Source organism: Canis aureus, chromosome X, assembly GCF_053574225.1.
Source record: "Canis aureus isolate CA01 chromosome X, VMU_Caureus_v.1.0, whole genome shotgun sequence".
Taxonomy (NCBI): domain Eukaryota; kingdom Metazoa; phylum Chordata; class Mammalia; order Carnivora; family Canidae; genus Canis; species Canis aureus.
Genome location: NC_135649.1, coordinates 91169127 through 91192083, shown reverse-complemented (window position 1 = coordinate 91192083; position 22957 = coordinate 91169127). Strand labels below are relative to the sequence as shown.

General features: G+C 38.6%; 1 protein-coding gene across 3 annotated transcripts in view; it reads right to left on the bottom strand.

Annotated features, from left to right (window-relative positions):
- LOC144308658 (ferritin light chain-like) overlaps nt 1–22957 on the bottom strand; it is a 145002-nt gene that overhangs the window by 57072 nt on the left and 64973 nt on the right. The window contains exon 3 of one of the 3 annotated variants that reach the window (XM_077889483.1): nt 20216–21598. The exons of 1 other annotated variant lie outside the window; for it this stretch is intronic. In XM_077889483.1, coding sequence (XP_077745609.1) covers nt 21192–21598 — 407 coding nt within the window. In that variant the 3' untranslated portion in view covers nt 20216–21191. Of the gene's footprint in view, nt 1–20215; nt 21863–22957 lie in introns of those variants that run through there. One more of the 3 variants, XM_077889484.1, reaches the window with a different exon arrangement.

The window sequence follows — 22957 nt, the reverse complement described above, 5'->3', positions numbered from 1 at the left end:
TTGGTGAAAAGAAACCTCCTCATACACATACCATGTGGCTAAATTAATTCCCAGTTTGTTAACCATAGCATATATAAATCTAGCAGGAGGAAAGTGGCTACACTGTACAGCATGGCTTTGCACAGCTTTCAGAGGTCCCCACCACCACCACAAACACTAAGTCCTTATCATGGAAACGCAGTTGCCATTGTCACTATCTGCACAGGGTAGGACCTTGCTGCATCTAAGAGGCTAAATTTCATGTTTGTAATCCAGGATGATACTCTGGAAAAATACTCAAAATATCACAGAGATAATTTTACTTTCTTCATTCCCGGTCAATTTTAGAACTACAAGTCCCTTCTCTTGAGGTCTGAGAAAAGAAATCCAGACAATAAAAACCAAATATATTGAAGATACAGATAATACAGTGACTAGTTTTAAGATTCTTTCCTTTCTCGTTCCATTTACAGCTTTTGACTAACAAACTTGTCCTTAAATCCTTACCTTTGAAAGTATCAAGAGTGACTGGCACATAAAGTCCAATTGAAAGATATTTTATCTGTGTGCAACCTTTAGTTAACACAGAAACCACAAATTAGATGTGGAGATTGCATTTTGTTTTAGGGTGGTTGCTCTCCTCCATAATGATGAGTGTGGTGGGTGGATTTGTGAGCTTTCACTGCTAGTCAGGCATCCGCTATTCCTCACCCTGATATAGTCATCTTTTGCAAATTACTCTTCCAAATGGCAAGCTTCATCTGAAATTAGACACTTTACTAGAGACATCATTTGAGTAACAATTTGAAATATTCTAAGCTTAAAGGGAAAGGGGTGGGGAATGATAACTCCATCAACCACAGGAAGCTATAATGAATGAGTTTATTTACCTGACCAGTGCCTGCAAGGACAGGAAGAATATTTATATTCTCTTCACCTCAATCTCTTCTGGTGACACTTTAGATCTAGCTCCATCGATTTATATTTTTAATTACTCCCATTTTACTGTTCCTTCCCTATGCTTACATTTTTAGGTCTACCTGGTATTAAAAATAAATATATCCTACCTCCCACAAGCTGCCAAACTCACTGAAATCAAACTTCTTGAAAAAATTCTCATAACCTGCTCATTGTTTATCCCCTTCAAATGTGGATTCCAGTTTTGCTTCCCCACTAAAACCACTTACCAATGTCACAGATGAGTTGCTAATTATCAATCACATAGCTGTCTCCTTTTCCCTATTCCTCTCCATCTATATCTGTTCATGTTGTACTCCTTGAGTCTCTCTCTTCTCCTGACTTTTATGACACAGAAGCCTCTTTGTTCTACTTCTGAATGCTCCTTCTCTGTCTTCTGCACTGATTTTCTTCCTCTTCTTGCTCTTAAAGGCTTTTTAAAACTTGTCATTGTCACTCTTGCACCTTGATGAGTTCATCAATGTCTGTGGTTTCATCTTAACCAAACCTATGTCTCAATTCATTTATTTCCTCAAGCTCAATTCCTATTTTCATAACATCCTCCTGATGGACATCACTCCCAGGATAATTCAACAATATCTCAAACTCAACAGATCCAAAGGTAAGTTCATTATGTTCTCCCACAAATTATCTCCTTTCCCAAAGGCTGGAAGCCTGTTCTTTGTTCCTTACTATATCTAATCAATTATGAAATCTGTAAGCTCCTGCTTTTACCATATCAACATCTGCCCATTATACTCTTTTTTCTTTCATTCTTTGCCATTTGCTTTTTAAAAATTTGTGTATAGTTGACACACAATGTTATATAAGTTTCAGTGTACACTTTAGAGATTTGACAAGTTTATACATTATGCTGTGTTCACCACAGGTATAGCTACCATCTGTCCCACTGCAATGCTATTACAGAATCATTGACTATATTCCTCATGCTGTGCCTTTTATTCCTGTGACTTACTCATTCCCCAACTGGAGGCCTGTATCTCCCACTCTCCTTCACCCAACCCCCTACTCCTTTCCCCTCTGGCAACCATCAGTGTGTACTTTGTATTTATAGGTCTGATTCTGCTTTTTCTTTATTCTTTTCAGATTCTAAAGCTATAGTATTTAAAACAGTATAATCCTGGCACAGAAACAGACACACAGATCAATGAAACAGAATAGAGAGTCCAGAAATAAACTTACGCTTATATGGTCAATTAATCTATGACAAAACATATACAATGGGGGAAAAGACAGTCTTTTCAATAAATGGTGCTGGGAAAACTGAACAGCTACATATAAAAGAATGAAATTGGACTACTTTCTAACACCTTATACCCCATTCTTAACACCACTGCCCTACTCCCAATCCTCACAATCCCTCATTATTGTCTTTTGTAATAAGCTTTTAATTTCTCTTCCCCTACCCTTCCCTTCTCATGCCAATCCATCATTTTCAGAAAGGTCAAATTAATTTCCAAAACTAGAACAATGGTCATTTGCTTGCTCAAAAGCCTTCAATAGCTCCCTAGTTCCTTTCAGGAATTAAGTGCAAATTTATCGTCCCTACATTCAAGCTTTTCTGTGATATATTCCCTACCCATCTATGCTTGGCTTTTCCCCCTCTACTCCTACTACACTCTACAAGAAAACTGAATTACTTGTTCCCTATACCTATCCCTAGATTCTCTATGCTTTTGTTCATACCACTTCCTCCATCTCTACTTATAAAATCCTGCCCAATATTCAATATCATTTCAGATGTCTTCCCTTCTATCTTCTCTTGTAAAAACTTGGTTGAAACTTCTTTCAAGACCCAATCTGAAACTTCAATTATGTCAATTATTACATCTTGCATCTAATTGTAGTTTTCTGTGAACTTGTTTTATTCCCCCTGCTCAGAGTGGAACATTAGTTTTTTAATTGAGCAATATATTGGACAATGTGCTCGAGATCCCTTTTTGCCATTTTACTATTATGTGCCCTTCCTCCACAAACATCAGTATTCTATGAATTTCCAGGCCAACACCTGTGGTGGCTCTTCTTCAGAGAGTTGCCCTCCAGCTATTGGACCTGCTTTGCCCACAAGGTCAGATGGCTACTGCTGAGAGTCTCCATCCTTCCCTCTACCTTGAGTGGGGTAGTTGTTAACTAGTGGATATAGATCACAGGAGTATTAAAGCACAGTTGCTTGACCTCAAGATGATACAACTCAGAAGATGAACTCACACTAAGAACTCCCTGCAGGATCAGGATAAATCCTACCCATTGTAGGATCTTTGCTGAGATTCTAACCTTGCTTGCTTTCTTTTCCTTCCCTGCTCCCCAATCCATTGGTCCATTTCTTAAGGGTGCTACTAGGCAACCCTGACTAAGACAAGTAACATTTTTGAGTACCTGCCACATGCCAGAAACCATGCTAAACGTGCATGTAAGTAATTTCACTTAAATTTAACCCTCACAACCACTCTGAGAGATAAGTACTATTATTATGTTGAATTAACAGATGAGGAAACTAAAGTTCAAGAAGTGACTTTTTCAAAGCTATATAGCTAGTGGGTGGCAATAACAGAAATACAAACAAGGATTCAAAGGCAGCTCAGTCAATCATTTTGCTATGTTCCTTCCCAAACCGCTCAATGGAAGGTATATATCTAAAGTGGCTCCCCAAGATTCCTCCCTCCTGGTATTTACACCCATATTAATCCCTTCCCCTTCAGTGTGAACTGGACCTAGTGATTTGCCTCCAACAGAGATAATATGGCATAAGGGATGATACTTCCATGATTAGTTATTTTATTTTATTTTATTTTATTTTATTTTATTTTATTTTATTTTATTTTTTTAATTTTTTTATTGGTGTTCAATTTACTAACATACAGAATAACACCCAGTGCCCGTCACCCATTCACTCCCACCCCCCGCCCTCCTCCCCTTCTACCACCCCTAGTTCGTTTCCCAGAGTTTGCAGTCTTTATGTTATTTTAGACTGTGACTTCCCTCTTGCTGACAGACCCTCTTGCTATCTTTGATGAAACAAGCTCTCATGCTGGAGAGGCCCATGTGACAAGGAATTCAGGACAGCCTCCATCAGGAGCCAGCAAGGAACTAAGGCCCTCAGTCCAAACACTTGCAAGAAGCTGAACCTTGCTGACAACCACAGAGTGAGCTCAGAGGTGAGTCCTTCCCCAGAGAGATGATGGCAACAGTCCACATCTTGCTTGCAGTTCATGAAAGATCCTGAGCCAGAGGGGCTCAGTCAAGCCATGCCTGTGTTCCTGACTCCCAGAAATGGGGAGATAATACATGTGTGGTATTAAAACATGTTGGAAAAAACCTACTGCCCGGAAAGAAGAGAAAGAGTCAGTCTTACTATTCTGTGTAACACTTGCAACTTCTGGCTCAGCAATTCACCAAAAGAAATGCTAACCAATAGCCTGTCACCTCAGGTGATTTTACGGTCCAATAAACTTAGCTAGGTGGCGAAGCTTAGGGTGGTAGCAATCAACAGCTTGAAAAGCATTAACTTTCCAGTGTGATTGGTACTTGCTATCCTTATAGCCGAGTAAACAACAAATAAATTATGACTGAGGACTGGGTAAAGAATTTGTTAATGTATTCAAAATAGGTGTTTGGTTTTGTGCTTATTTTGATCAATTAATCAATCAATGCAGGACAATGTAAATCAGGTCCCAGCTGGCTTAATACACAACAATAAGTGATGTTCAGCATCTCCCAGTCAACACCATGTTTTCCAACATGTGCCTCTCTCTGCCCCTGCATCTCCACCTACATATAGTACGGTTGTCATATAAATGGATATTAGCCAAGGATGCTTTCTCCAACTCTTTATTCTTCTCGTTACCATGGGATGACAAATGAAAACTCAGAAAAGATAGAAGTAAAATTGAAAAATATGCAGCCCTCCAACTTTCACAGCAAGAATGGAATGGATGACATTGAGGCACAGTTAGCCATTATGATGGTAGGAGTAGAAAAAGTCCAGAACATAAAGGCAATTGCATAATGACCTACAGGGAAAAATACACATCTTCTCCATCCTTTTATTTATCCTTTTAAGTGGTTGACAACAACTGTCCTGATTTGTCTGAGATTGTTTTCATTTTAGCACTGACTATCCTGTGTCCCAGGAAACAGCTCAGTTACTGGCAAGCCAGAATGGCTGGTCACCCTAGCAACAACCATTAATTCCCAAAAGGCTCTGTTCCCATTGACATTTGCTTTTTAATTGGGAGGGGGGGGGTCAATATAAAGCAGTTTTCCTCAACTTTCTCTTTGAAATCTATAAATATTCTTTTGGCAGAGTTTTTTTTTTTTTTAAGGTAGTGCCACAAATTCGATTTCTTCCACTAAAAAGTGATAAAGATATTGGAAAGATTTTACTGATCTTACTCAGATGAAGTATTGGAGCTGAAAGGTGGGGGATGAGATATGGGAGTGGGTTTAGAAGACAGAAAACTGTCAAAAATATGGACTAAGAACACACTTAAATTATCGGTATATTATTGATTGATGAAATCATTTGGCTGGATACAAAGGCACAAGTTAATTATGTTGGTAGTCACTTTTCATCCCAAGAGATCTGGGCCTCAAAATCTGAAAGTTTTACAGCTAGAAGATATCTTGGAGGTAATCCAATTCAAACATCTACTGTTTAGATAGCCTCCAAGGAAGCCCAAACTTGCACTTTGCTGGCTGTTACTGACACTGGTTTGGGTAGATCTAAACAGGTGTCATATGATAAAAGGGTTCCTTGGTCACATAAGTTTGGGAAATATCAAAGTAAGCAATATCAAACAAGTTTCTTGACTGCAGAAATTTTCTAGGCAGTTTATATGCTCACAGTGACTCTTAAAAATACATATTAGAATTACCTGGGGAACTTTTAAAAACAGATGGGAAAAAAAAAAAACAGATGATTGGGCCCCACCCAGATCTAGGGAATACGAGAAAAAAAACATCACTCTCCGGATAGTTCTGACATTCACCTGATTAAGAATCACTGGCTAACACATTCTGTGTATCTACAAGAGTAAGAAAATATCTGCAATATCAGCTGTCACAACATTTTTCTAGCTATGCCTCCTCAGGCAAGGGAAACAAAAGCAAAAATAGACTATTGGCACTATACCAAAATAAAAAGCTTCTGCACAGCAGAGGAAACCATCAACAAAATGAAAAGGCAACTGACTGAATGGGAGAAGATATTTGCAAATGATATATACGATAAGAGATTAATATCAAAAATATATAAAGAAGTTATAGCTGAACACCAAAAAAGCAAACAATCTGATTAAAAATGGGCAGAGGACCTGAATAGATAATTCTCCAAAGAAGACATACAGATGGTCAACAGATAATTAAAAGATGCTCAATATCACTAATCATTAGGAAAATGTAAATCAAAACCACAGTATCACCTTACACCTGAAAGATTGACTGGAGTCAAAAAGACAAAAAATAACAAGTGCTGGTGAGGATGTGGAGAAAAGGGAACACTTGTGCACTGTTGGTGGGAATGTAAATTGGTGCAGCCATGGTGGAAAATAGTATGGAAGTTCTTCTAAAAATTAAAAATAGATATACCATGTGATCCTAGTAGTGATTCCACTACTCAGTAGTGGAATTACTACCCAAAGAAAACAAAACACTAATTTGAAAAGATTTATGAACTCCTGTTTATTATAGTGTTATTTACAATAAAGAAGATACAGGGGCACCTGGGTGGCTCAGTCAGCTAAGTATCTGACTTCAGCTCAGGTCATGATCTTAGGGTCCTGAGATTGAGCCTCACATTGGGCTCCATGCTCAGTGGGGAGTCTGCTTGTCCCTCTCCCTCTGCCCTTCCCCCTATTCATGCTCTCTCTGTTTCTCTCTCTCTCTCTCTCTCTCTCTCTCAAATAAATAAAATCTTAAAAAAGAAAATATGGAAGCAATGCAAGTATCCATTGATAGATGAATGAATACAGAAAATGTGATACACACACACACAATTAAATATTACTTGGCCATAAAAAAGGACGAGATCTTGCCATCTGCAACAATACAGATAAATCCAGAGTATCATTCTAAGTAAAATAAGTCAGGCAGAGAAAGACAAATACCATATGATTTCACTTACATGTAGAATCTAAAAAACAAATGAACAAACAAAAAGCAGAAATAGACTTTAAAAAAATATTTTATTTATTTACAAGAGACATACAGAGAGAGGCAGAGACATAGGCAGAGGGAGAAGCAGGCTCCCTGTGGGGATTCTGATGCTGGACTTGATCCCAGGACTCCAGTATCACGACCTGAGTGGAAGGCAGATGCTCAACTGCTGAGCCAAGAAATAGACTCTTAAATATAGAGAACAAACTGGTGGTTGCCGAGGGGTGAGGGTGGGAGGTTGGACAAAATAGGTAAAGAGGAATGGGAGGAATAGGCTTCCAGTTATAGAATGAGTAAGTCACAGGGATAAAGGGTACAGCATAAGGAATATAGTCAATGATACTGTAATAGTGTTGTATGGTGACAGATGGTAGCTACATTTATAGAGTGCATAGGTAACATACAGAGTTGTTGAACCACTATGTTGTATACCTGAAACTAATGTAATATTGTGTGTCAACTATACTTCAATAGAAATAACGAAAAATAAAAACAAAAAATCTGTAAAATATACTAATTTTATTTAATCATATATATAAATACAGTTATATATATATGTGTGTTCTTCCCTCTTTCTCTCTCCCTCCTTCTGTCCCTCACTTCCTTTTTCCTTCCTCTCTCTCCCTCTTTTCATTTTGGTCTTGGGAAACATTGATTTATATTTTGAGGTTTGGTTTGTTTGATCAACTATTCTAAAAGGAGAAAATGGAAAATTATAATGATATCTAAAAATACAATTTGATTTATTTAAAAAATTACCTTATACTTTATTTAACTCTTTAATATGAAAATTTAAAAACATATAGGAAAGTAAGAACAGTAGTATAATGAACCCCATTATACCATCACAAAGTGTCAACAGCAACACATGGCCATCTTGTTTCACGTATATTCTAAACCACTTCTCCCCTCTCTCCACCAGATTTTTTTTTGAAGCAAATCCCAGATAATTATATTTTATTCATAAATATTTCAAAATGTATCTCTAAAAGAATTCTTTTTAATATAATTGCAGTATCACTATCATATAAAAATTAACAATAATTCTTTAATACTATTAAATATTCAGTCAGTATGCAAACTTAGAAGTTAACTTAAGATGAACAGACAGTAACAATAAATTTTCCTAACCCAGAACATGGTATGTTTTTTTATTTGTTCATGTGTATTTTTGTGTATTTCAGAAGTATGTTATAACTTTTTCATATAGATTATGGACTTTTAAAAATAAGTTTTCCCCTAAGTATTATATGTTATTTATTTTGGCTTATTCTCTGCTGTTTTCAGTTTATTTATTTATTTGAGTAGTTGACACACGTTAACATTACTTCCAGGTGATGCAGGATTCCAGTTATTCTTTGCTGTTTTAAATGGGGTCTTCCCTTCCATTATATCTTCTAACTTGTTACTGTTGGTATATTTCAAGTTTATTAATTTTGATCAACTTTATTAAGGTATAATTTATATGCAACAACATGCACAGATTTTAAGTGTATGGTTCAATGAGTTTTAATAAAAGTGTATACTGATTTAACCACCATTCCCATTATTGATTTTTATACATTGATTTTATAATCTGTTAACTTACTAAATTCTATTTTTAAATATATACTTTAAAAGGTCTTACTAGCTTTAGGCCAGTCATTTTAAAAGACATCATATTCCATTTTGTTTTTTTAGTTTTACTTCTCACTCTATCCCATCATGCCACAAAGATTTTCCAGTCAATGCTGTTATAGGAACAGATTTACTGTCAAATTTTGACTGCTCCTAGAGATTTAAATTGTTTTTTACAAGAATAAAGAAACCCAATCCTCTTTGCAACAGGTGTCATGCTAAATACAAGTTTACTGCTGTAAGCAGCTAATAATAATTGGAATGTGAGCTGACTCAAGAATAGAAATCCTGCTCGTTAATATTTGCTTCAGAGAAATAGGCTCAAATGTTCTTCTCAAGTCTCAGTGTGTCCATGACCTGGATGTTTAGATGAATAAATTTATAGTTGATTCCAATACTAAGGTTGCCATTACTCAGAGAATTCCAAGTGACCACTATCTGGAAAAATGTGTTTACCAAGCCCCAGCTGTTGTGCTTATGAATACTTAGAAGTTACAGTGACTGGTAATGGTCTCAGTGCACCCCCACATACACACCAAATGTGACAATTTATCCGAAAGTTGAAAGGCAGCCAACTCACTTGCCTAGCTGAGACCAGAATAAGAGCAGCAGTTCTGCATGGGAGTGAGAGCTTTCCAGGCTGTGTCTCCCAGAGCCATCAATACCATGAGGATAGACTGTGACCTAGGGGGAAGGTAATGAGCAATATATGGATCCAGGTTGTGGGGGCAGAAGAGTAAGTCATACTGGCTAGAGGATGAAAGCAGAAAATAATGGGGTTTTCCAGAAGTTCCTAGAGTCAAAAGAGACTATAACACGTGAGTTATTCCTTCATTTTTGTCTTAGTTTGTGGTTGTGAAAAAGCAGACCCTAAGCAAAGATTTGGGTACAAGTAGTTTATTGGGAGAAAAGGTGTGATCTCCAGAAGCATGGTGAAGGAAGGAAGGAAAGGGTTACTGCTGTGGGAAGCCCAAGTCTTCATCTCACTGGGTACTTCCTGACATATTTGGTAAAGCAAGCCTCAGAACAGTCCTACTGAGAGCTGAGGACACAGAGATATTTATATGCTAATTTCCATCTCATATCAGTTCAAGGTCGCTGTAAGGGAAGGGATGAGAGTTAACACTGGGCACTTCTACACTCTCCCACATACAGACCAAGCTTGTTTTCATGGGTGGAGTGCCCTCTGGCAAGAGGTTGTATGGGAATTATTTATAAGCAATTTCCAGGGTAGACGAAGAGGTAACTTTAATTCTATACCGCTTGTGATTGTTTTTCATGTGTGAGTTTCATTCATCAGCAGGAATGGAAACTCTCAATGCATGGGCCACAGCTTATATTTGTATTGCTTCCTCTATAAATTCTGGCTAGCTCCTTGCTACTGCAAGATTAAATCCACTAAGCCCACCGTGTAGGCCTTGGCCAGATGTCCTCTCCAGATTTCTCTTTGTGGTCCACTTTCTCATTTCAGGCACTCTAGTCATTCCATTTACCTCAAGTGCCTAGAATATCTCTTATTCCCTTGTCAACACCGATCATCTTTCAAGATGAGCTAAGTAACTCTTCTTTCATAAAAGAGTTCCGTGTTCCACACAAGTAGAGTAATCCTGTCCTCTCTTGCAAACCACTACCTGGCTCTCACCTCTACTATACAATTTATCACACTGTACTGAGGTTACATTTTTATGTATTAGTCTTGCCTACCAGAGTATGAGTTCATTGAGAAAGTAAACTGTATCATACATTTATCTGCAGCCCTTAGTTTAGTGCCTGATATAGAGTAAATGCTCAAAAAATTTTTTGAATGAGTAAATGAACATGACCAATAAATACTTCCTGATTATGTGAAATAAGATGCTGGACATACCTGCTTTGGACACTTCTAATCATGCCTCTCAAATATCTGTGGATTGAATGGAGAATATTCTCCCAGAATAGTGTGTCATTGCCCTTCAGGAAAAGATGACCAAGAACACATCTGTAGTATTTGCACAAAAATAGACACATAGGGCAATGGAACAGGATAGAGAACCAAGAAATAAACCCATGCTTATATGGTCAATTAATCTATGACAAAGGAGGCAAGAATACAGAATAGGGAAAAGACGGTCTCTTCAATAAATGGTTCTAGGAAAACTGAACAGCTACACATAAAAGAATGAAACTAGATTACTTTCTTACACCATATATAAAAATAAATTCAAAATGGACTGAAGACCTAAATGCGAAACTTGAAACTCTAAAACTCCTGAAAGAAAATATAAGCAGTAGTCTCTTTGATGTTGGCCTTAGCAACCTATTTATGGATATGTCTCCTGAGGCAAGAGAAACAAAAGCAAAAATAAACTACTGGGACTACAGTGAAAGAAAAAGCTCTTGCACAGCTAAGGAGACTATCAGCAAAATGAGAAAAGCCGACCTGCTGAATGGGGAATGACTACTGCAAATGATAAATTTGCTAATGGGTTAATATCCAAAATATATAAACAACACCAAAAAAGGAGAATAATCCAGTTTAAAAACGTGCAGAAGAGCTGAAGAGACATTTTCTTCCAGAGAAGACATACAGATAGCCAAGAGACACATGAAAAGATGCTCAACATCACTAATCATCAGGGAAATACAAATCAAAACCACAATAAGATATTACCTCACACCCATCAGAATGATGAGAATCAAAAAGAGGATATAAGTGATGGCAAGGAGGTGAAGAAAAAGAAACTCCTATTGACTGTTGTGAATCCCCATGAAAAATGCAAATTGGTGCAACCATTGTGAAAACAGTAAAGAGGTTCCTCAAAAAATTAAGAATAGGGGATCCCTGGGTGGCGCAGCGGTTTGGCGCCTGCCTTTGGCCCAGGGCGCGATCCTGGAGACCCGGGATCGAATCCCACGTCGGGCTCCCGGTGCATGGAGCCTGCTTCTCCCTCTGCCTGTGTCTCTGCCTCTCTCTCTCTCTCTCTCTCTCTCTCTCACTGTGTGCCTATCATAAATAAATAAGTAAAAAAAAAAATTAAGAATAGAAATACCATGAAAACACTAGGGTTTTTTTGGTATATATTTTTAATGGAGTTCAATTTGCCAACATATAGTATAATACCCAGTGCTCATCCCATCAAGTGCCCCCCTCAGTGCCCATCACCCAGTCACCCCATCTCCCCACCCACCTTCCCTTCCACTACCCCTTGTTCGTTTCCCAGAGTTAGGAATCTCTCATGTTCTCTCACCGTCTCTGATTCTTCTCAGTCGTTTTCTCTCCTTTCCCCTATGATCCCTTTCACTATTTTTATATTCCCTGTATGAGTGAAACCATATAATGTTTGTCCTCTGGTTGACTCACTTCACTCAGCATAATACCCTCCAGTTCCATCCACGTTGAAGCAAATGGTGGGTATTCATCCTTTCTGATGGCTGAGTAATATTCTATTGTATATATAGACCACATCTTCTTTATCCATTCATCTTTCGATGGACACTGAGGCTCCTTTCACAGTTTGTCTATTGTGGACATTGCTGTTATAAACATTGGGATGCAGGTGTCTTGGCTTTTCACTGCATCTGTATCTTTGGGGTAAATCCCCAGTAATGCAATTGCTGGGTCTCAGGGCAGCTCTATTTTTAACTCTTTGAGGAACCTCCACACAGTTTTCCAGAGTGGCTGCACCAGTTCACATTCCCACCAACAGTGTAAGAGGGTTCCCCTTCCTCCACATCCTCTCCAACATTTGTGGTTTCCTGTCTTGTTAATTTTCACCATTCTCACTGGTGTGAGGTGCTATCTCATAGTGGTTTTGATTTGTATTTCCCTGATGGCAAGTGATGCGAAGCATTTTCTCATGTGCTTGTTGGCCATGTCTACGTCTTCCTCTGTGAGATTTCTGTTCATGTCTTTTGCCCATTTCCTGATTGGATTGTTTGTTTCTTTGCTGTTGAGTTTAATAAGTTCTTTATAGATCTTGGAAACTAGCCCTTTATCTGATAGGTCATTTGCAAATATCTTCTCCCATTCTGTAGGTTGTCTTTGAGTTTTGTTGACTATTTCTTTTGCAGTGCAGAAGCTTTTTATCTTGATGAAGTCCCAATAGTTCATCTTTGCTTTTGTTTCCCTTGCCTTCATTAATGTATTTTGCAAGAAGTTGCTGTGGCCAAGTTCAAAAAGGGTGTTGCCTGTGTTCTCCTCTAGGATTTTGATGGATTCTCATTTCACATTTAGATCTTCTATCCATTTTGAGTTTATTTTAGTGTATGGTGTAAGAGAATGGTCCAGTGTCATTCTTCTGCACGTGGCTGTCCAATTTTCCCAGCACCATTTATTGAAGAGACTGTGTCCTTTTTCCAGTGGATAGTCTTTCCTGCTTTGTTGAATATTAGTTGACCACAGAGTTGAGGGCCCATTTCTCGGTTCTCTATTCTGTTCCATTGATCTATGTGTCTGTTTTTGTGCCAGTACCACACTGTATTGATGATCCCAGCTTTGTAGTACAACTTGAAATCTGACATTGTGATGCCCCTGGCTCTGGTTTTCTTTTTTAATATTCCCCTGGCTATTCAGGGTCTTTTCTGATTCCACACAAATCTTAAGATTATTTGTTCCAACTCTCTGAAGAAAGTCCATGGTATTTTGATAGGGATTGCATTGAACGTGTACATTGCCCTGGGTAACATAGACATTTTCACAATATTAACTCTTCCAATCCATGAGCATGGAATATTTTTCCATCTCTTTGTGTCTTCTTCAATTTCTTTCAGAAGTGTTCTGTAGTTTTTAGGGTATAGATCCTTTACATACTTGGTTAGGTTTATTCCTAGATATCTTATGCCTTTGGGTGCAATTGTAAATGGGATTGACTCCTTAATTTCTCTTTCTTCAGTCTCATTGTTAGTATAAAGATATGCCACTGATTTCTGGGCATTGAGTTTGTATCCTGCCACACTGCCAAATTGCTGTATGAGTTCTAGCAATCTGGGGTGGAGTCTTTTGGGTTTTCTAAGTACAGTATCATGTCATGGGCGAAGACGGAGAGTTTGACTTCTTCTTTGCAAATTTGAATGCCTTTTATTTCTTTTTGTTGTCTGATTGCTGAGGCTAGGACTTCTAGTACTATGTTGAATAGCAGTGGTGAGAGTGGACATCCCTGTCGTGTTCTTGATCTTAGGGGAAAGGCTCTCAGTTTTTCCCCAATGAGAATGACATTTGCCGTGGGCTTTTCGTAGATGGCTTTTAAGATGCTGAGGGATGTTCCCTCTATCCCTACACTCTGAAGAGTTTTGATCAGGAACGGATGCTGTATTTTGTCAAATGCTTTCTCTGTATCTATTGAGAGGATCATATGGTTCTTGTTTTTTCTCTTGTTGATGTGAACGTATTATGAGCAGCTATATGCCAATAAATTAGGCAATTTAGAAGAAATGGATGCATTTCTGGAAAACAACAAATTACCAAAACTGGAACAGGAAAAAATAGAAAACCTGAACAGGCCAATAACCAAGGAGGAAATTGAAGCAGTCATCAAAAACCTCCCAAAACACAAAAGTCCATGGCCAGATGGCTTCCCAGGGGAATTCTATCAAACATTTAAAGAAGAAATAATGCCTATTCTACTAGAGCTGTTCCGAAGGATAGAAAGGGATGGAATACTTCCAAGCTCATTTTATGAGGCCAGTATCACCTTAATTCCAGAACCATACAATGACCCCACCAAAAAGGAGAAATATAGACCAATATCCCGGATGAACACAGATGGCAGAAATTCTCAACAAGATACTAGCCAATAGGATCCAACAATACATTAAGAAGATTATTCACCATGACCAAGTGGGCTTTATCCCTGGGATGCAAGGTTGGTTCAACACTCGTAAAACAATCAACATGATAGATCAGTAAAAGCTATATGCACTCCTATGTTCATTGCAGTGCTATTTACAATAGTCAGGTATGGAAGCAACCTCAGTGTCCATTGATGGATGGATAAAGATGTGGTGTACACCCCCAAACACACTGAAATATCATTCAGTCATAAAAAGAACAAGATCTTGCCATTTACAACAACATGAATGGATGTACAGGGTATAATCCTAAGTAAAATAAGTAAGACAGATAAGACAAATGCCATATAATTTCACTGTGGAAATTAAAACAAACTGTAGAAAACAAAGCAAAGAAAAACAAAAACAGACTCATAAATAGAGAAGAAACTGATGGCTACCAGAGGGGAAAGAGGTGAGGGATGAGCAAAATAGGTAAAGGGGAATAAGAGGTACAAACTTCCAGTTATAAAACAAATAAGCCACGGGAATGAAAAGTACAACATAGGGAATATAGTCAATAATACTATAACTATAGTGACAGATGGTAACTATACCTATTGTGGTGAGCACTGCATAATGTATAGAATTATTGAATCACTGGTGCACCTGAAACAATATGACATTGTATATCAACTAAAACAATAATTTTTTAAAAAATCAAAATAAAAAACACATTTGTAGTTAAACAAGTTGGAACTTTACTCATTGCAGAAGGATCACACATCCTGAAGGACTTTGGGATATCTCAATAAAAGTATGTTTGAAAGAAACTATGATAAGATTTGGGATTTTGATTTTTACAGAAGAACCAAGGAAGCACAGATTTTCTCTAGATCAGATGCTGTCAGAAAGCATGGGCAATGCAATGAGTTGAGCATTTTGTGAAGGTATGGTAACTGATTTTGTCTGTGCTTAGACAAAATTATGAAATGACCTCATTTTGTTTCATTTTATCATGATTTCAGAGTAACTTTATCTGAGTTTGATATTCTATGAGATTGTTTATGTCCAACAGAACAAAAGGGCCTGGCTGTGAATATCATTTGACCAGCTTGTAATAATACTGAGGTCTAAGTATAAACAGCAGGTGAGTTTTGATGAACAGGGAATATTCTTTGTTTGTGGTGATGAGTGGAAAGGAAGGCCCAAAAGAATGGTTTTAAGTACAGGTGCTGATAGTATTCACAAGTGTGGAATGAGAAATGAAAAGAAGGAAGTAAAAATAAAAAACTGAATCTTCTATCCTGCTCTGTGACCTTTCAGGTTGACAGGAGTTTTAAATCCCGAAGCTCTGCATAGCACTAAAGGCATATAATAGCTAAAATAATTTTTTTCAGCAGAAAAGCAAGTAGCACAAGTTCTCCTTTGAAGATATAAAACCATAAGGTCTGAAGAATTAAAATACTAAATCCAGCAGCAGTATCTCTTGTGTAGTGATAAAATAATAGGATTTCCTCTTCCTTGCCTCCCTGTTCTAGCCCCTCTCTTAAAAAAATTGTTGACATCCTTTTTGGGGATGAGGGTTAGATAAGAAATATGTAAGTGTAAAAAAAAAAAAAAGAAATATGTAAGTGTATAATTTATATTAAGGAAGAAAAAATGAATTTGGAATTTTCTGGTAGTTAAATTGTTTATGAAGCCCTGTGTCTAGAAATCAAAGTTCACAGGGTCATTTGAAAGCTGTTACATATTTTATTTATCAAATTATGTTTGAGTACTTAGTTAGGCACTAGGCTAGATGCAGTAGTTCGAGGTCTAAATTATGTGATTGACTTTTGTGGAACAATTTCTTATTTAGCTATTATTTAAAATTTAGAATTATTATTCTAATAATTATTAGAATTATTTAGCTATAATTTCAAACTTCGAGAAACATTGTAACATAAGTTTACCCTTCATACAGACTCCCCAATTGTTTTTCTTCACCCTATGCAAGTCAGAGAAATTGCATCCAAACACCCCTAAATACTTTATAGTGTATAAAAGGAAAAACAGGGCACCCCGGGTGGCTCAGTGGTTTAGCACCGCCTTTGGCCCAGGGTGTGATCCTAGAGACCTGAGATTGAGTCCCACATTGGGCTCCCTGCATGGAGCCTGCTTCTCCCTCTGCCTGTGTCTCTGCCCCCCCGCCCCCCCATCTGTCTCTCATGAATAAATAAATAAAATCTAAAGACAAAAAAATAAAAGGAAAAACATTCTGCTACCTAACTACCATGCAGTTACCCAAATCAGGAAATCTAGTGTTGATATTGTACTATTATCGAATTAAAATTTTATAAATTGTCTTAATGTCCTTTACTGTTTTTTTACCCTACACAGATCCAATCCAGGATCACGCATTTAGTTGTTATGCTTTTTAGTTCTTTAACTTGGGACAATTCCTTTCTTTTTGTCTGCCTTTCTGGACTTTCACACTTTTGAGAATTACAGGCAAGTTGTTTTGTAGATTGCCCCTCAATTCAGATCTGTCTGATACTCTCTCATTATTAGATTCAGGGTATGAATTTTTAGCAGGAATATGTGCTTGATTTTAAATCCCAGCAGTTACCTCTACCAGCATCTCCCACACTTTGACCAGACATCTGCATACTTGGGGGACCGTTGAGGTCTCCCAGTAAAATGCAGACTTCTCTCTGCTTCCTCTTAAGATTGCTAAATTAGCCATCAGAATTGCTAAAATCCTGAGGAGGATGTCTGTTTCCTGAAGAATTTATACTTAGATGAAACCTTAAATTAATTCAAAACTCTTTCCAAAAATGTGGCCCCCTCCCAAATTCCCCATGTATTAAGGCCTGCTTCATTATTATTATGAAGAGTAAATTATTCATCAAATGGTGGATAGATGGCTTAGGAAGATAAATAACATGCCATGAATGCAGTAAAAAAGGTTTCTCTTTTCTAAATAAGGAGCATTTTTAACCCAACTCTTTAAGACTACATTCTCTGGAGAAAAACACTAGACTGTACAGTTCCTCAGAAGCCAGAGCTTTAAACCGGCCCTGCAATAAAGGAGAAGTTCAAGGCCTCAGCGATCCCTAAAGTTTTGACTGTGTCTATTCAGTCTCTGCTCCCTTGTGCTGAATATCCAAGGCTACCATGAAGTGGCAGGAGGAGGATGTGTGGGTGAAGAGTGGGCAGAGAAGACTCCCAAGAATTGGAAACTAAGCAAAGAGTAGCAGCCAGCAGCTAATTAGTATCAGCTCTGAAATGACCCCTTTGTGTGGCTTGTCCTTCCTGAGAGAAAGGTTACAGTGCTGTCATGCCTGCTTTTAGCAGTGTGGTAATTAAAACAATTAATCCCAGGTCCTAAATAAGGTGGCTTCACTTATTTGGCTAAAGAGAGAATGGTCCTCCTTCATTTTTTCCCCCTCCTACTCACTGAATGTCACATCCAAGAGATGAGACAATTCCTACATTTTGCTTCTTCATGTAGGGCCTATTTAGAGGGAGGAATGATCATTAAGGAAGATTCTAGAATCTCAAGTCTACTTTCCTAAAACTGAAAAGCAAACTTATTTTGAGATGTTACTATCATAGCTCTTTACGAAGCTCTGCTGGGATACAAAGTCAGTTGATAAAGATCGCTAATAATTATTGTGCATTTACTATGTGCTGAGCCATGATGTCAAGATTTTACATGGTTCATCCTATTTAATCCTCCTTAAAATCTGTGAGTTGGAGAGTACTGTCTGTATTATAATCCTGTCCAGTTTGTCAGATGAGGAAGCTGGGACCAAGAAAGGGGAAGAGACTAGATCATGATGAGTCAGAGTAGAGGCAGGATTGGAACACAGACATTCTGGCCCAGAGAATGGCTCAACCACCATGCTAATCTGTATTTCATATTCCAACTTCCCTACCATCTACGGGTATCACAAGACAACTAAGCAAAGATGAATCCTTGCCACATGAGTGGATTAGGCTCATCAGGGAAGATTTCACAAAACAAGGCAGATTTAAACAAGGCTGAAAGGTAGACGGAGTTTGATTTGGTGAAGAGGGTATTAAGGGCCTTCCAGGGAATGACAGCTACATGAAAACTCTGAGGATCGGGACAACAAACGGAACCTTTGGCTCTGGCAGGGAGTTTTTGCAGTCATTTGCAAGAGACCTTTATCTCCTAGGCCTCACTTATACTACCTTTTTAAAACATATTTTATTTATTTGAGAGAGAGAATGAGCAGGGGGTGGCGGGAGGGCAGAGAGAGAGGGAGAAGCAGACACCCTGCTGAGCAGGGAGCCTGATGTGGGGCTCCATCCCAGGACCTTGGGCTCATGACCTGAGCCAAAGGTAGATCCTTAACCAACTGAGCCACCCAGGTGCCCCTGGTATAAAGAATTTAGTCATAGCCTATAGGAATCATGTATTATAACTCTGTGCAACTATATATACACACACATACATACACACAGTGGTTAGCAATAAAGGAAATCACTGTGGGACATTTTCCAAATTAATCTTTAGAGTTTTGATGTCATAAGCTCCCATTTTTCCACAAATAAACTTGCCACGAACCTTAAGTTTTTTTTGAAAGCCAAACTAATATGCTGTCCATATGTGTTTGAATCATTTATTGTCTGCCCTGCAAGTTGCTGTTTTCCAAGAATTGTGTGATGACCAAAGAACACTGTAGCCTATTTGGGAGACTTCATAAAACTTTCTCCTATGGCCCCATTCCTGACATTAAAAGACACTAATAAGAAATTACAAATACAATATTATTTGGAATTAAATGTTTGCATATTTCTTCCTAAATAATATACCTTAAATTACAGTCTTTCAATTGATCTCAGAATATTAGGTGATCTTTTCTCATTCTGATTTATGTGTTTGTATTTGATTGCTAATTTGAAAATGATTTTAAGCACATATTTTAAGTACAGAGATTCAACTTTTAATTCAAACCTGAAAATTGTTAACTGCTTCCTTATGTTTCTTACTGCCAACTACCAGCAAATGGGCAGAATTCCTTTCTCCAGTAATAACTTTTCCAGTATATTTTTTATTATCAAAAGAGGCGCCTGGGTGGCTCAGTCAGTTAAGTGTCTGCCTTCAGCTCAGGCCATGATCTCAGGGTCCTGGGATGGAGCCCCACAGGATCCCTGCTCAGTGGGGAGTCTGCTTTTCCCTTTCCCTCTGACCCTCCCCCACCCCCCCACCCCCGCTCTTTCTCTCAAATGAATAAATAAAAAATCATTTAAAAAAAGACTTTGCATGAAAACAGGAAGATAAGGTTTTCTCCTTAACTGAGCAAAACAATTGTCCCAATCTCTGTAAAATATTCTTCCTATGCCTCTGACCCATGTAAGATAAAAGAAATGATAGTATGCCTTTGGTCTTCCTGCTCCAGGAAGGAGAGGTGCTGTAGGAAAAGAATTGATTTTCTTCACTTCTGTGGTTTGAGAACAAGTTATAGCTCCAGTTCTTCAAAGTGCAAGGAAAATAATACACAATTATTAAATAGCTATCTGTAAGACACAAATGTATGGATTTAGTAGACAAGAACTCACCAGAAAAATGAAGTATGTTTCTAAAAGAATGCTACATTTTACTGCTTCTCTTTCTTTTGGCTTTTGGAATTTAACCTCCATTTGACCCACCTCCATACTAATCACTCTGGCTCTCTAAGTGCTTCCTTAAAGTCATCTTCTCTTTTCTCTGAAATAAACTGCAGAGCCATTTTTAAATCAACATATTTAAAGTTTATTTATCTATTTATACACACCCTTGTTCTAAAAAGCATTTAAAGTGGCTTAAAAGGATCCATAACATACACCAAGAAATAACTAACAAAAGAATCAGAAATTAAGCTTGAGTAAAAATGCTTATACAATCCTACTCATTTACTCTGAGCGGACCACAAATTTGGCTCTATGCTTTCTCACAGAAAGTCAGAAAAGGAAACTTAATTAGTTACATCATTTACAGTGTCCATAAAACAAAAACAAACCAATTACCCAAGCGAAGAACTCTTATTCCTAATACTAAGACTAGAAAGAAATTTCTCGAGAGGCTTCAGAAAGAGGTCAGTGTATGACGCAATAATCAGTGTGCTCAGTAGCAACCTAACTAGAGATATAAAAATGAATTTTGCAGGGTTTTCTGATTATATTCAATACAGCAAATGGCATTACAGCAACTTAAAAATCATGGGTTTGAGGGTTAGGGGTGGGCATAACATGATATGGTCCAGGTATTCCGCTCTCCTCTGCTACGCAACAGCAAAGATACATTTTAAAATAAGAGATTAATCCAGTACCAAGAATGGCTTCACAGAAATTCTAAAACCTCTAGGATTATATGCATAAATGAAAAGGTAAGCTCACTTTTCTTGAGAGAGAAAACATAGTGTATCAGATCCTCAAGGTTCACAGGCAATTCACAACAGTTAGCAATAATTTCTTTAGAAAATCTAGAGAATTAAACGTACTACAAATCCTTCACCCTAGTCTGTGTATTATCCCCCAGCAGCCTAGCTTTTTTTCCCCCTCTGCAAAAAGAACCTTTTATGTCTCCATTTGAACTCACAGCTTGGACAAAGGTTTCAGTGTAGTTAAAATGTTGCCTCGTAGCTGGGGAAAGAGGCGCAAGCCAAAATCTGGACACCAGGGGAATACAGACGGCTTCCTCAGAGGCTGCTGGGCACCGGATTCTCCTAGTTGTGCTTCAGGGTGAGCCTTTCGAAGAGATACTCGCTCAGCCCGGCCTGGGGGCCAGACAGCCTGCGGAGGTTGGTCAGGTGGTCACCCATCTTCTTGATGAGTTTCATCTCCTCATCCACGAAATGCTTCTCCAGAAAGTCACAGAGACGACGATCTGTGTTGGCAGAACCCAGGGCATGCAGATCCAGAAGGGCCTGGTTCAGGTTCTTCTCCAAGGCCATCGCGGCTTCCATAGCATCCACACTGCCACGCCACGGATCTTCAGACAGCTGCCCATCCGAGAGGAGGGGGTCGCCGCTCCACTGGTTTCGCATCTTCAAGAGACGCTGGGCACCCTCACGCTTCCTCTCAGCCAACTCTTGGAAGAAGATGCCCATGCCCTTCAGAGCTACATTGTTACCTTCAAAATGAAAGCACAGAGAGCGGTAGGTGTAGGAGGCCTGCAGATGCAGGTTTACCACGTATTGGAGTGCAGCCTCCACCTTGGCGGAGTAATTCTGGTTGATCTGGGTGCTCATGGTTGGTTTGCAATGAGGAGCTAAGCACAAAGTACGGTGTCCACAGGCCCCGGAAGTCGAAGTTGAGGATAGCTGATTCCACCAGAAAACGTGATTGGAAGGGGAGGGGCTGGAGGATGGTGAGAGCTTGGCAGAGATAGGAGGAGATGGGGAAGGGGTGGGAGTACCCAGTCTGTTCAATCCAATAGACACTTTTTTTTTTAGATTTTTTTTAAACTTTATTTATTAGAGACACACACACACACACACACAGAGAGAGAGAGAGAGAGAGAGAGAGAGAGAGAGAGAGACAGGCAGAGGGAGAAGCAGGCTCCGTGCAGGAAGTCCATCCGGGGACTCCAGGATCACACCCTGGGCTGAAGGCAGGCGCCAAACCACTGAGCCACCCTGGCTACCCCCAACAGACACTTCTAAGGGGCTGCCGGATGTACTCTGAGTTTAGCTTTTGATAAGAATTTAATTCTTATTTTCCTAATTATTAGAAATGAGTCTTTATTTCTCATTTTGCCCCATTTCTTACCATAATTCCAAAATGAGGTAAGAATGTCCAAAGTAAGAACATTAAATATTGATAGCAAAACGCCTCCAATTTTCACTTCTTCATTTGTGACTTAAAACTCCCTTGGTTTTCTTATTTTAGTGTCTAAAGGAATATGTTGTTTCCAGCTCCTAATCCTCCTCTCAACGAGGGTGACTGTTATTTCCAGTTTGCCCAGGGCAATCTTGTTGTCCTGATGTAATTATTAATAGTGCCCCTGAATAAATAAATAAAATAAATAGTGCCCCCTTTCACACTCAAAAGGGTCCTTGTTAGGAATATACATTACACAGTCATCTTACTTATTAAGGAGGTCAAAATCCACACATTAAATTTGGGCACAATTCATTTCCATTTTATTAATTAATCATACCACGAAGAACCCCTCATAAATTTTCTACTATTCAGCCTTCATTTCTTTCATGTGTTGATGCATTTATTCCTTTTTTAAAGATTTTATTTACTTATTCATGAGAGACACGGGTGGGGGGGTGGCAGAGACACAGGCAGAGGGAGAAGCAGGTTCCCTGTGCGGAGTCCGATGTGGGACTCCATCTCAGGTCTCCAGGATCACGCCCTGAGCTGAAGGCAGATGCTCAACCACGGAGCCACCCAGACACCCACATATATTCCTTCTAATAGAAGTTCTCCTGAATACTATTTATGTGTCAGGTGTTTTGTTGGGTACTGGTAGCTTCCTGTG